Genomic DNA, 14,597 nt, shown 5'->3' with positions numbered 1-14,597 from the left:
TGAGCTCTTTATTTTGCGCGCTTACTTTCTCTTAGTTCTTTCTTTGTTCTTCTCTTTGAGGAACTTACACTCCAATATATACAGTACTTGTAACCAATCAGCATTTTTGCACGAGGGGAGAGCATAACAGATACAGGCAGCAAAGGCAGGTATATAGTGGACCTGTACTGTCCATCAGGGAGCTTAGCCAATCCCTGGAACTTCCTCAAAAATGTGTCGGTTGTTTGTGCAAAAGTTAATTGCTCTGGCTCACTGCCAGGCGCCATCTTAGCCTTGCCACACCTAGGGCCAGGGGTCCGGCCGAAACCCCGACAGCGGGGTCAGTGGCTACAACGCACACAAGGCAGGGACGGCCAACGGGGACTCCGACACCCCACACGAGGCACGCCCCTTCACCGATCGCTAGAGAACTTTCCTCACTGAGGGCGGGCCGCACCCGACCCAGCACTTCCCACCGGGCCACCCAGGCGTCCGAGAGACACCCAGCCAATGGGGGGGTCTGCGGTATCAGCGAGCACGGGGCTCCTTGAGCGTTCGCGGCCGGGGGAGCAACAAGGTCCCCGTTCGTCTCGGGAACCCACCCCACCGGGTGGCAACGGCAGAGCAGCCGTCCTCACAGGGGCACCGGGCGACACCGCGTCGCCCAGCCCGGCCCGCCACGATCGCTCCCGCGCCCGTGCAACATCTCCCCGACCGAGGGGGAGAGCACACGGGCGCGCGCTCGCCTCCAAAGCCTTCCCCCCCACACACACCGGCGCCATGCGACACCAGGGGAGGGGGTGGCAGCAGAACGACCGGCCCCCACAAGGGAGACCGGCGCCTTGCCGGGGCTCACCGCCTCGACCCCCCAGACGAAACAGTCTTTCTTTCCAGCCACTCACCTCGGAAACCCCCACGGGCCGGGGGAGACCAGACATGAGGCAGCGGCCTCAGCGGCAGTGCCGGGAAGAGGAGCGGCAACACGCCGGCTCAGCCTCGGGCACCTCAAACGACAACCCGGACCGCTCCAGGAGCACCACGGAGGACCAAGGCAGAGGCGCACTCGCGCGCCACGGTGGCGCGGCGGCAGCCCTCCCCAAGGCAGAGGGAGGGCCACACACACGCGGCCCGGCCACCGACAGGGGGTGGCAAGCGAGAAGCATCCGCTGCGTCAGCAGACCCCAGGGCGGGGTCGGGGCCGGATTCCGCACCCCTGCCTTCCACACGCCGCCAAGGGACGTGGAGGAGAGGCGAGAGGCCCGCGGGCAGGACGAGAAGAGCGGTCCCGTTCGCCATGAACGTCCGTCCCTCGCCTGGCGCGGCTTTGGCCCAGCCCAGGAGAGCGCAAGGTCACCACATCGATCGGTCGACAGGAGGGAGGGGGACCCGGGGAGCGGGGGACCCGGCGAGGACCATCGTCAACACGGAGCCTGCTTCGGCCTCGCCGGCCCCACGCCCCAGGGAGAGCGGCAGACGACACAGACGGGAGAACGCCTGACACGCGGCACGGAGCCATGGAAACGAGCGTCGTCACAAACCGCCCTCGGTGCCCGCGGCAGGGAGCGCACGGTGGTAAAGGACCTCCGCCACATCCCCCGCCGCCCTCGGGTGCCAGAGACCGGAGGTGGCACCGCGGCCGAGACACTCCAGATGCCCAAGAGCCGGCGCGCAGGCCCAGGCGGACGGCTCAAGAGGGAAGGGGCCTGGGCCACCCCGTCGTCCTCGGTAGCCCAGAGCCCCCACACGCATCCAGAAGTCCCAACCCCTTCGGCGACACACGCCAAAGGACAACGTGTCAGCACCCACCCGACGGCACAAAATGGCCACCTTGGGACGAAACAATCATGACCAGAGGCCACGGGGACCTGTCCAGTCACCACTCTGACCTCCCGGAAGAGAGTCACGGCCACCTGTCCCCAGACCTGACCCCAGTCGCCAAGAGAGCCAGAGCCCCTAGGGCCAACTGGTCGACCCCAGGTGACAGGGACGAAAGAGGGACGCGGACCCCACGACGAGCCGGAGCGGGACCAGGTATGCCTCTCCCCGGATGCACGAGCACTCGAGGGACCGGTCCCCGAAGAAGGGCTCCGGCATAGCACGAAGGCCAGGCTCGGGACGGCACCTCAGACGAACACGGTGACACCACCGAGGGACCGAGGGGTAGGCAGGCGGGTCACCGCACCCTCTGGGCCGCCCGGTGCAGGCAGGGAGAGAGGGAGGGGGGAAAAAAAAAAAAAAAAAAAAAAAAAAAAAGTAAAAGAAAAAAAGAAAAGCAAAGTCCCAAGGCCCACAGCACTCAAAAGAAAACCTAAGTCCCTGCCGACACCAGCCAGGACAGGACCCAGACGGATGGGGACGCGAGCCCCTGCCGCGGTCCCCGGCCCAACCCGCGCAAGGGAGTCCCCAGCTGCTCTCGCCAGGGCTCGGTCAAAGAAGGCCGTGCGGGCCCCCTGTCGTCCTCCCGGGCCAAACCAACCCGTGCGACGCGGCCCCGCCCCGCCCGGCTCCGCTCCGCTCTCTTCAGGTCCCGGGGACAGCGCCTGGGAGTGCTGGTCGACCCGCTCGGGCTGCCACCCAACGTTTCCCGGGCCCTGGAGCGCGCAGACAGGCAACCCGCACACTATGCCTGCCGGTCCAACCTCCCGCCAGTAGGTCACACAAGCCCGCCCCAGCAGGCCGGCGGCAGTTCCGCTGGTGTCACCCAACTCCTGGGACTCTGTCTCGGTCACCGCCACCACATGTCACTCCTTGGTGACTTCCGAATGCGAGAAGTTCGTATAAAAGCGGCCACCAGGTGGAGCCCGACAACCGCCACCAACATCAGGCACAAGAGACTCGGAACGTCGTTCCGTGTCAGCGGGACCAGCTCCGAAGGGGGCGTAGAAAGCCACCAGGACGTGCCCCACCAGCCGGGGCGCCCTGCCAGCCACCACCCCCCCCCCCCCGCCCCGAGGGGCACGAGCAGCCACCGCTCTGCCCAGAGGCCCTAGAAAGCCCGGCGGGGACACAGGGGCGGTCTCGGACCGCCTGCAAAACCGAAACCACGAAAGGAGGACACGCGAGGAAACGGAACAATCATCGCTCCGATTCCACCCTCTCGCTGCCGGGGAAAGGGAGAAGCAGGCAAGAGAGACTCTGAGAGACCGAAAGACAAGTCTGGGTTCATGCCCCAAGTCCAAAGAGAGAATACCAGGACTTCCGGGGATGGTGTCCTAATATGATTTCATTTCAGTTCATTTCATTCCAATCGTTCCCGCTGACGGAAGCATCCAGGTCAAGAAACCCACAGAGCAGGTCGGAGATTCCACGCTTGCAAAGGAAAGGAGGGAGGGAGGGAGGGAGGGAGGGAGGGAGGGAGCGAGCGAGCCTACAGGCCGCTTCCCTCCAGAGGAGAGGGGTGCCCTGGACCACAACCCACACCTACGACACCCACCCGCCGCCGCCGCCGCCGCCGCCGCCGCCGCCGCCGCCCCCCCCCCCTACACACAATCTCTCTCCCTCTCTCCTCCCTCCCCCTCGGGGTCTCCCCGACCCCCACCGCCACTGCTGCTGCGTGCACCCTCCCCCCCATCTCCCTCTCTTCTTCTCTCCCTATCTCAGAGTCCAATAGGTGACTCCAGAGGAGCAGGATGTGCCATGTGCCTCAATCACTCTCACCAGGAACAGGGTGCTCTCACTGAACTCACCCTGGAAAAGATGCTTCAGTACACGTGCCATTCCGACAACACACCCCCTCCCCAATCCAAGGCAGCGCGAAGTACGAAAACTAAATCCATGTTTGCTTTTCATTCATTCATCGGTCCGGGTCATTTGTTTGGTTTGTCAGGCTTCCACCCGCCACCGCAACCCAGTGACCCAGCTTGATACTTTCCAGATCGGAGGAGGCCCCTACCAAGGCCTCCTACCTTGTCCTTTCATTCGTAATCACGTGACGGTCGTTCCATTCCCCAAGACCACTAACTAACCCTAACTCACCTTAAACCTACGCCTGTATAAATATAGACACGCGCACACACACACACACACACACACACACACACACACACACACATTGAAAAGGAGGGGGAATGTATGTGACTCAGGAGCTCAGCGTTCAGCGACCCTGCGGTTCCATCCCCATGATCACCAAGGGGGGAAAGATAAATCAATGCCGCAGCTGACATACACAGGCCGTCCATGCTTTGGATGGTACACAGTAGTCACAGAGTTCGCCAGATCATGGGACACAGATCAGTGGGCCTAATCCCGCCGCACTCTTAGGGCCATCCCTCCAACTGGACTGTGGGCTCAGGCGTAAGTGAATCATGGCTACTCCCCACTTTGAGGAAGCTTCAAGGCCTTTTAGGGCAAGAACCTTGCAGGTGCCTGCAGGATAAGCAGTTCGGAGCCCGCACGGAGATCAGCTGAGCAGAGTAAAGGCTCTCCCACAAGATGCGGGGAGAGAGACCGAGGGACCTCACTGCTTCCTGAGGCCACCACTCTATTTTCACTGGGAGCCAGCGAGTGTGTGATTTGACACGGACCGCCTCGCAGTCAGCGGGCTGGCGAGAGGCACCGGGCTCAACCCACCAAAACAAAAACCAAAAGGGAGGCGGCGGCGGCGGGGGGGTGTCCCCCGCGGGGGCGCCGTGGGGCGGGGCGGTGCCACAGGAGCGGGGCAGGAAGCTCCAGCTCGGTTTAGGTTCCTTTGCAGGATGGTGATTTCCAGAGGAGCTGGGAAGGACAGAGGGGGAAGGAAGGAAGAGCGGCCGCCACTACTCCACGCCCCCACCAACCCGCCTGCCAGCCACTTGCCAGGACCCTCCTCCTCCTCCTCCTCCTCCCCCCCCCTCCCCCCAAGTCGCCCGGGACCGCAAGTCCCACCCACCAAGCAGCGCCAGCGCCAGCGCCACCGCCACCGCCCACCCAGGCCTCCTCGCGAGAACGGTATCTTGCCGCCGCCCACACAGGTCTCGCGAGAGTTGACGCTCGCCGCCGGCACCCACAAAGGTCTCGCGAGAGCTAACTCTAATTGGTTCCCGTCCCAGGCTCTGCTACACCTTCTTCCGAAACTGAATCCACTAGGTGACGCTGCAGGACGGGGAATAGAACGGGATCCCTCACTCGAGAAAACGGGGGGGCGGGGGGGGGGCGGGGGGAGTTCTACCAAACACAGGTGATCGGCCTGGCCCCCGAGTCCCCTCGGACCACTCCTCTGGACCTCCCCATTTAGACGCAGGGAGCGGAGAGGGGAGGGCAGAACTGGGAGGAGGCGGCGGGGGCCCCGCGGGACTCAGAGAGGGCTGGGCCCGGGGAACCCTGGCCGGACCGACAGACAGAGCGGGGCCGGGGGCAAAGAGCTGCAAGGCAGTCCCCAGCCCTGGGAGACACACCCCAGGCAGGCTCCCAGAAAATCCCTCTCCCTCACACAAACCAGGCAGGTAGCAGAAACTGCTGGGGAGTCACCAAAACACATAGAACCAACTCCCCTTTCTCTCCCAAGGAGGCTCGGCTCCCAACCAGGTCCTCACCACCACGGAGGGACTTCAGAACATGCCACCTCAAAACACTCAGGGAGGGAGAGCGGCCCCAGGACAGAGGATCGATCGCTTGTGATTTCCTTTGAGGCCAGCCTCCACCACTTAGCGAGTTCCTGCCTCCCAAAATACAAAGGGGTCATGTATAGGCCTCACAGGAAGAGCGCCCTGGGTTCAAACCCTGGCACCACCGCTCGCCCCAAATACTGCCATTACCAAACCCGCCTCACTCTTCACCCTCAGAGTACCAGGTACAAAGTCAGGTCAGGTCAGAGCCAGGGTGCTCTCGCTGAACTCATGGGGCAAAGACAGTTAAGTAAGTGAAGAAGGTGCCCTCACGGGTTGCAGTGCACCTGAAGCCAAGGAACATCCCTAACTGAAACAAACAAACCAAAAAGGAAAGCGAGGAAAGGAAAGAAAAAGAAAGAAGAAGAAGAAGAAAAAAAAAAAAAAAAATATATATATATATATATATGGAACCCTATCCTTAGGTGGCTTATGGTGTCTATATAGGTAAGGAGGCCGTGTCTTCTGAAAGACACAAGTTATAACTCAGAGCAGAGTGGGGGACAATGCAGGAATAGCTTCAGGACATGGGGTTTCCTCTGCAACAATGCACCAAAAATCAATCTCCCTCTCCCCAAAACCACTCACCAGACATACGTCGGGGAGCAGAGTGCACGTGTGGCGCCTTGGTCTCCTCACTCGTGCAACAGAGAGGGACAGCACCCACCGCCGCCTCCCAGGAGCACGTCAAAGTCACGTATGTATGTTACACACTTAGGGCCAGAACTCAGGAGCAGTGAGATGAGATTACACTCTCCAGGCCCGCCTGTCCTACCGCTTCACCTTGTAAACTGTCCACTCTATTGCCTGCAAAGAGGAGATGGAGATCCAAGGGAATGTGCCCCGACTAGATAGTCAGGCCAACACTTTGCCCCGATCTGACTCGTTACTCGGTTCTGACATCTCGTACCGTACATCCCCGGACAGAGCAGAAAATTCTGAGAACACCAGTGTCCTACCCTGGGCACGGCAGGGAGGGAGGGAGTGAGGGAGAGAGAGAGGCAGGGAGGGAGGGAGGGCAGGGCAGGTCAGGGCAGGGCAGGCCGGCCGCAGAGCAACCAGATGGCAGTAGCCAATCCCCCATTCAGCTAGCTCTGTCTTCCGGTAGGTTTCAGGAATCATTAATGACACCCACTCACTCACCCACCACCCACTCTCACGAAGAGAGGCGGCACAGGGCCTGATACCCTCCCTGCCAGTGCCCGTTTTCAGACAGGAGACATAAAGTTCATGGAAACATCCGATACAGATGACATTCCAGGAAAAATCCATCAGACGGTCATCGCCTGCATCCACTCAATCTGAAAATGCCGGAGCCTCAATCCTCGCTCGACTCAAACCCGAAGTCATCATCACCATCACCACCACCACCACCACCACCACCACCACCACCACCACCAACACAGGAACACCGGGCCAAGATGCCCGAGCTTGCTCTTCCTTCTCAATACGGCCAAATCCCTTACAGTTTCCTTTCCTGCTTTTCACCATGACCTGGTCTGCTAGGCTTTTTCCTTATTTTTATTCATTCATTTATTTATTTATTTATTTATTTATTTATTTATTTATTTATTGGGAGGGGGCAGAGCAGAGGAGTACCCAGGAGTTAGGCCAGAGGCCCAGGGTGCTTGAAACTTCAACGGTTCAATGACATTTCATTTCAAAGACGAAAATGAGGCCGGCTGGGGGACAGTCAATATAAAGCTAAGGCTTCACTTCGGTGTTTGGGGGTGGAGGTGAGGGTGGGGTGCGGTGGGGGGATCAGCAAGCACATGTCAGTCCCTGGGTTTTGTCCCCAGACACAGGAAAGGAAAGGAAAGGAAAGGAAAGGAAAGGAAAGGAAAGGAAAGGAAAGGGGGGTGGCGGACCGGAAAACGTGAAAGCCACTGTCACCGGTGGGGGGGGGGGGCGTGACTGAGAAGGAAGAGATGAGGACTCCTGGCCCACCCGTGGTGGAATCTGGTCAGGCACGTGTGGAAAGTCTACATCTATTTGTCTTCTGCCTCTCTCATTTAGACAGGCTGGCAAGAGAGAAGCGTAGATTGCGTGTGTCTCTGCAGCAAAGGTGACCTTCGACCTTTGACTACCAGGGACTTTGGTACATTCTGTGGGTGACTGAGTGCCTTCTCTCCCATATAAATGAAAATATGTAAAAAGAAATAAAAGAATATATATATACACACATGTGCACGCACACTTACACTTAGGACTGAGGACTTAGATTTTGTGACCTTTGAGATCTTTCTCTCCTAGGCCTCTCTCTAGCTCTCTCACACTCTCTCTCTCTCTCTCTCTCTCTCTCTCTCTCTCTCTCTCTCTCTGCCATCAGGGAGGCACATTGTGTTAAGCCTGTGCCTGGTGACCAGTGTTTTCAGACTGACTGAGAACAGGAGACATTTTGAATGTAACAAGGTCTTGCATTTCTTTATCTTCCTTCTGGAGCCTGTGGAACATGGGGAAGACTGTGGTGCAAGGATATTTTTGGTGGTCATGAGCAGGGTCTCTGGAAATAAAGGGTACATACAGCTCTTCTTAAACTGAACAACAATCCCCACATACCCTGGAGTAGGATGCAGAATCTATCTGGGTAATGCTCCACAATGATTTAAACTAATAAAAAAATTAGATAGATGGCAGAGAAAGAAAGAGAAAGGGAGAGAGAGAGAGAGGGAGGGAGGGAGGGAGGGGGGGGGAGAGAGAGAGAGAGAGAGAGAGAGAGAGAGAGAGAGAGAGAGAGAGAGAGAGAGAGAGAATATGAAAAGAATCACGTAGCTCCAGACTGTACTGAGCTCTCTTCCTGCACTGGTTCTCCCTGGATCTCACCATCACCCTTCCCTCCCTCCATCGTTTGTCTTTTCTTCCTTACTGTTTCCAATCACTCTTGCTTTACATTTGGTCACAGAGTTTAGATCATTCTGCCACTGAATCACTACATCCCCCATCCCCAGTTCTCCAGCCTTTGAATTACAATGATTTCTATTTGGGGGGTTTGAATCTGTTCACAGCACCCCCCACCATCTTCCACAGCTCTCTCCCTCTCTCTGATTTCTATTAAATAAATGACCCCTTTACCCCATTTAAAAGGCAGATATCTGATTGGAGGTCATTTAAAAACACTTTCAATGAGAAGAGCTTAGGGATCTTCAGAGGCCTCTGCTTTGAGACACCCTTCCTTGGAATCCAGCTCCATTTCCTGCAGTAAATTCCTTTGGCTCTGGAGAGAAACATGTAAAAATCAGTTGAATTTGCTTTGGAGTTGGATTTGCCTGTGTTTGGCGTTTGGGTTCCCCTTTTCTAGACAAAACTTTGTAGATGAACGGTCCCTCGGAATCCTTCCCCGTCTAGTTCTATCGTGTCTGTGTGGCAGGTTTTATCTACGTTTCTCATTTGTTATTTTTCTCCTCAGAAATAAGCATTTTCTTGAACCACAAATGGAGTCATTGCATACTCGGTAGCAGACCCAAATACATGTAGGATTTAGGTCCTTGGTAATAAGAAACTGTAACAGGGAGCTAAGACAGGCTGCATTTGCATAAGATAAAAAAAAAAAAAAAAAAACAGAAACAGAAACACAAACAGTGGTTGTTTACGTAGAGCGAAACACCACGCACACACTCTGGGTTACTGAAATCAGGAGAAAGCTCGCCACGTCTGCCTTCATTTGTATCTGTCTCTGTATAACTCGAACCTTTGCGACCCTGCTCAGTTCTGCACATAGTAGTCAGTGTTCATGCAAAAGCTAGCAACGCGAGGTTTGTCAGCCCGCTCCATTCATAAAGTGCTTGCCTGTCAAGCACAAGGCCCTGGGTTTCATCGCCAGCACCTTCTGCAAAAAAAAAAAAAAAAAAAAGAAAGAAAATAAAAAGTATATGCGTTTTTGTGATGAGCATATGCAAAATGTCGATCAAACTTAACCTTGAAAGGGAACATGAAGCAAACCTCAACAAAATAGGAAATCAGGCCACATCTCTTCTCTGAACACTGGGACAGTAAGGTAGACGTCGGGCACGGTGGCCTCTGCCTGTCTTAGGAGGATCCCAAGTTCAATGCCAGCTTCAGCAATTCAGCGAGTGCCTGGGAAACTGAACAACACTGTGTCAAAATTAATAATAATAATCATAATAAGAGAATAAAATCAAATAAAAAGGATCAGGGTTGGAGCTGGGTGGTTAAGCAGCACTGGGTTCCAGCCCTGCCACTAAAAAGAAAACAGAAAGAAAGAAAGGTAGAAATAAATAATTAAAACGCTATCAATATTGTCAAACATTTGGAGATGAAGCACATTTTAAACTGACGCATGAGCCAAGCACGGTGGCACAGTCTCTCCGGAGGCTGAGGCCAGAGGGTCCCAAGTTCAAGGCCAGCCTGGGTAGCCTGGATAACCTGGGTAACCCACTAACCCACCGTTTTAAAAAAAACAAAAGTCTGTGGATGTAGATGTAGCTCGGTCATCAAGTGCCCTTAGTGTACATCCACCCCCAAAACCCTTAAAATACATACATACATACATACATACATACATACATACATACATAATAAAATAAAATGACATGAGTCACAGAGAATTAGACACCCCCTCCCTTTTTTCTTTAAGGCGGTCAGAATTTTACACTGAACGTTGAAGGGCTGAATGATAATAAATATCAATATATATATATATATATATATTTTAAGGAAGTTGCTAAAACCGTGGTAAGGTAGAAGCATCAGAACCCCAGAGCTCCAAAAAGAAGCCTGAGGAGATAAGGGAAGCAACTCTTCCTTTCAGGAAGTAAGAAAAATACACAACGAATGAATTTAACCCAGAGAAAGTGTCAACTTGTAAATTCACAGAGCTAAGGAGGAAATATCAACAACATCCACCTTTCACAAAGTCTTGAGCAGACGGGGCTGTGGGTGGGCATAAAAAAGGGGTAGCGCGGTGGTCAAGGAGGAGGTGTGGGAAACCGGGCAAAATGTGCATTTCGTCAACCCGGTAGGCTAGATAAAACAGGTACTTGAGTTATTCCTCCTTGGAGCCATTTTGAGATTCTGGAGCCACTCCAGGCCTCCTCGAGCCTCTACCACTTTGTCGGAAAGGGCAATTTGCATTCCTCAAGGCTGTGGCACCAGTTAGCAGGGAGGGGAAGTAGAGTACACAGAGAAAAAGCCAGGTCGGCTCAGGGCATTGTCGGCTGTGATTTGCATGAGAATGGAGAGTGCTAAGCCTCTCCCGGTGAGGTCAAAGATGGTTTACCGTCAGAGTAGGGCATGGCTTCTGCGTGGCAAAGTCCATCCTGAGGTGGTCGTGCCGTCGATTGTACCCCCCATCTCAAAGGTTGGCTTGTAACTCTGCATTTTTAATGATGCGTTGACTGAAAGCTGAAATAAAAGGTTAATTTGAAGATCCCTCGTTTCACAGCATTTGTCTAATTTGTTCACGCACAGGCATTTAATCTCTGCCTCCTGAAACTCCTCAATTCCTTGATTGCTTCTGCCTCCTCTCCTGGCTCCCTTGAACCAGATCACAAAGATGGCAAAGACAGGGGGCACCCCACTAAACGAGAAACACGAAATTCAAGAAATTAGAAAGAGTTTGGTGGGGGATAGAGAGAGAAATATGTACATTGCAGAGGGAGAGGGAGGGAGGGAGGGAGAGACACTGTTGTACCTCAGTTGGTTTATTTATTTCTTTTTCTTTTTTCTTTTTTTTGGTCCACTCCTTACAGCGCCTCAATGGGCAGCTTTCCTGAGTAAACAGCAGCCTCCCCCCCCACCACCCCCACTACATAACTGTGGCCGTCTTCATTTCTGGCAAGAATTTACTCATCCTGCCGTTTTGAATTCATGCATGACTCACTCAGAATTTATATTTTGGGTCTGTGTGATTAATACAACTTTGTTCTGTCTGGTTCGAACGGAGACTCGGTCCTCTGTGTGCTTAATGATTCTTTTCTCAAAAACTGGTTCACTGAGCATTAAGAGAAAATCAGGCAAGGAGAAAAGCCTTTGTCAACTGAACTACCGTTAGGTACAACTGCTTAAATCAAGGGTTACAGAAAGCCTATGAATGAGAATCTTAAAATCTATGAAAATACAATATGTTCGGGTCTGTTCAATGTGCTTCCTAAGTGGTCGATGCGAAGAAGAGAGCTTAAGATTGGTGTGGGGGGGGGGCGGGGAGTCCTTCGGTAAATGTAAGGCTACTGAGGTGCAATGTGAGTTCGCATGCATGGGTCACCCTATATGCAATGAATGCCAAGAATTTCTGGTGTGCCTTGATTAAGAACAAACAAAAAAACCAGCAAAGAAACCAAAAAATCGTGAAATGGATAAACTATCATATTAAAATTAAAAAAAGTAATGCATCTAAATTCATACATTTTGTAATTTTTTTTTTTTCCCAACCGTCTACTTCAGGAAAAAAGGGCAGAAAATAAAACAGGGGTTCACTTAATGCTTTGAACCTAACCCTCACTGCTCAGCCATGGAGGCTCCTTTTAAAAAGGACATCTGTTAACCCGCCCCCCCCCCCCCCCCCCCCCGTTCTTGTCTCCCTGTCCTCCTCCCGCTCCCTGGTCACGGGTGAAGCAACATTAACTTTTAAGCTAAGTTATCTGCCCTTTGGCTTACAGACCACGGGGTGAGCATGAAGAAATCCAGGCTTCAGAGTTAGCACCTTTGGGATCTAGGAAACAGCTAGGCTAGCTCTCAGGGCTCAGGGCATCCAATGAATTCTGAGTCTGGACAGGGCACATTCCCCAATTCCCCTTTTGCCTCTAACCTTTGTCTCAAAATTCTGTCCTCTTGATGGGATGAGAATCGGGGGCAAGGGCTGAGCTTTTAGGACCCCAAAACATCAGCGTGCCAGAAAAAGAAATTGAAGGAGGCCATGAGTGTGAGGATCTATGTGAAAGAACTGTTTGGGAATGAGAGTGAGTGAGATTTTGTAAGGTAAATGAAGAATTGTGTCCGAAAGCCTGGGATGGTCAAGAGGAAGATAAGGGAAAACTGAGGATGGAAATAAGTCATAGAACTGTCTAAACAAGTCACAGAAGGTTCATGGAGGACGGACCAACATTAGGAAATGTAGGTGTGACGAAGTGGGGGTATAATTCATGAAGCTGTTCAAAAGGCCTCCCCACCAGCACTTTAGCACACACCCACCGATGTAAAACCGGAATCCAATTCTCTCGATTATTGCAGCCACAGAGTTTTCAGCTGCTAGCAATACTTGCAAGGAACTGTCCTAAGAACCAGAGATTTTCCATTTTGTCCAGGCAATGACTTGTGTGCTCTGCTCGGTGTCTTTGTTAGGTCTTGAATGGTTTAGAACACTGCAGTGTTAGCAGAGATGTCAGAGTCAGTTTCTTTAAGGCTTTTGTTCTGTTATTTTTGTTTTTGCTCTGAACTCCTCCTCCTCCCCCCCCTCCTCCTCCTCCTCCATGCTTTACACCTGAGCAACCCCCCCACACACTCTTATTATTTTCTTATTCATTTACTTTTGTTTGACACTCTTACTGAGTCGCTGTGGGGTTTAGTTAAGTTGCTGAGGCTGTCACTGGAGATGTGTGTACACTCTGAGGGCAAATTTACTATGCTGTGTATCTGAACTTAGTCTAAATATTATTCAAAAGTCAGTATAGTGGAAGACATGCAGGTTTCATACATGGGAGATCACCAGTTAGTGTCCTCTTTTACATAAGATGCACTTCTTTCTGAATCCTCAACCTATCTATCTGATATCAATGAAATAGTTGGAATTTCTACCACACACATGCAATCAGTATCACATTTGCATCTGTTAGTCTTGACTGAGTGAGTAAGCAAGTAAGTAAGTGAGTAAGCGAGTGAGTGAGTGAGTGAGTGAGTGAGTGAGTGAGTGAGTGAGCGAGCGAGCGAGTAAGTAAGTAAGTAAGTAAGTAAGTAAGTAAGTAAGTAAGTAAGTAAATGTTTTATGAATCTCGTGTTGAGATAACACTCCTGTACTGGGTCCGTGCTGTTCACCTAGGTCGATCTGTTAACAACAAAACACACATCATGGCAGGTATCCCACATGTGATGGGGCGCAACTTAAGAACAGAGCGATCACCACTGAGGAGTCCAAATTTGAGGGTCTTTATTAAGCCGGTCAGCTGACTGTCTCACACAATGCCCCAAAAAAATGGCTATTGGGAGAGTAGACCCAAACACAGGGTTGTAGGGGTTCTTACACCAAAGATCACATTAATCACAAGTGTCTGTTGCTATGATTAGAAATTACAAGCTAACATCATGAGATCACCAACAGAGGGAGAAGTGGGTCACCTAGGTAGGAACTAAAGAATGGTTACTAAAATCCACACAATTACCGTTTCCCTGGTACATTGCTTAGGAGCAATAGGGATCAAAGGACAGCAATTTTTAATTATATAAGAAATGTCATTTTGTATCGGTAAACATGTCACTTAATGACTAATTTTGTATTGGTAAGTCACTGATGATGGGGACAGGGGACAGAGGCCGGGTGTTTTCATGGGAGAAGCTAAGCAATTGTTGATGGGTACTGAGGTGGGGTGTTCCCATGGGAGAATCTTATTTTCTCCATAACACGGAGTCTCAGAGCAAAATGGAGCCTGTGTGGCCTATAAGTTTCTCATGGAGTCAGATCTGTCAGCCCATCACACCACAGAAGTTCATGGGTTCTGAACTTGGACTCAAAAGTTAAAGGTAAAGATTTCTAATTGACTGTGATGTCTTCTGTCAGCATACAGGTAGAAGCCTTCGAAAAGGCAAAGCTTAGGATAGGGTTGTAGCTCAGTGGTACAGGGCTTGCCTAGGTCATGTGAGGCACTGCTAGTTTCAAAGTTCAGCACTGTAAATAGATAGATAGATAGATAGATAGATAGATAGATAGATAGATAGATAGATAAAATAAAGATCTTGTGTCCATCTATAACTAAAAAGAATTAACGAATAAAAATAAAATGAAATGCAAAACTTAGCTGGGCATGGGGACACATGCCTGTCATCCCAGAGGATCAGGATGGGGTTGAGACAGGATGATTCTAACTTCAT

At 52.2% G+C, this 14,597-nt stretch overlaps 1 protein-coding gene and 1 long non-coding RNA gene across 6 annotated transcripts; one reads left to right on the top strand and one right to left on the bottom strand.

The window, feature by feature from the left end:
* The first annotated feature begins 2,237 nt into the window (after positions 1-2,237).
* On the top strand, positions 2,238-11,592 carry LOC124973229 (taperin-like). Of its 5 annotated transcripts, none has more exons than XM_047537295.1 (5): positions 2,238-3,273; positions 4,673-4,905; positions 5,007-5,043; positions 6,153-6,258; positions 11,270-11,592. In XM_047537295.1, the coding sequence occupies exons 1-5, from the start codon at positions 3,197-3,199 to the stop codon at positions 11,291-11,293; spliced, it is 477 nt and encodes a 158-aa protein (XP_047393251.1). In that variant the 5' UTR covers positions 2,238-3,196; the 3' UTR covers positions 11,294-11,592. The 5 variants fall into 5 exon arrangements, 4 of the variants coding, with proteins under 4 accessions (XP_047393251.1, XP_047393250.1, XP_047393248.1 ...); XM_047537294.1 differs by lacking the exon at positions 11,270-11,592 and adding an exon at positions 6,774-7,306; XM_047537292.1 differs by having other exon boundaries at positions 4,673-5,043.
* LOC124973230 (uncharacterized) lies at positions 9,109-11,372 on the bottom strand. Its single transcript, XR_007106642.1, has 3 exons — positions 10,798-11,372; positions 9,501-9,643; positions 9,109-9,387 (listed from the first exon to the last, which is right to left on the bottom strand). It is a non-coding gene; the product is annotated as an uncharacterized LOC124973230 (long non-coding RNA).
* Positions 11,593-14,597: the final 3,005 nt, after the last annotated feature.

This window comes from Sciurus carolinensis, assembly GCF_902686445.1.
Source record: "Sciurus carolinensis chromosome 14 unlocalized genomic scaffold, mSciCar1.2 scaffold_101_arrow_ctg1, whole genome shotgun sequence".
NCBI classification, from domain to species: domain Eukaryota; kingdom Metazoa; phylum Chordata; class Mammalia; order Rodentia; family Sciuridae; genus Sciurus; species Sciurus carolinensis.
Note: the sequence above shows the minus strand (reverse complement) of the source record. Positions and strands in the feature narration are given on the sequence as shown.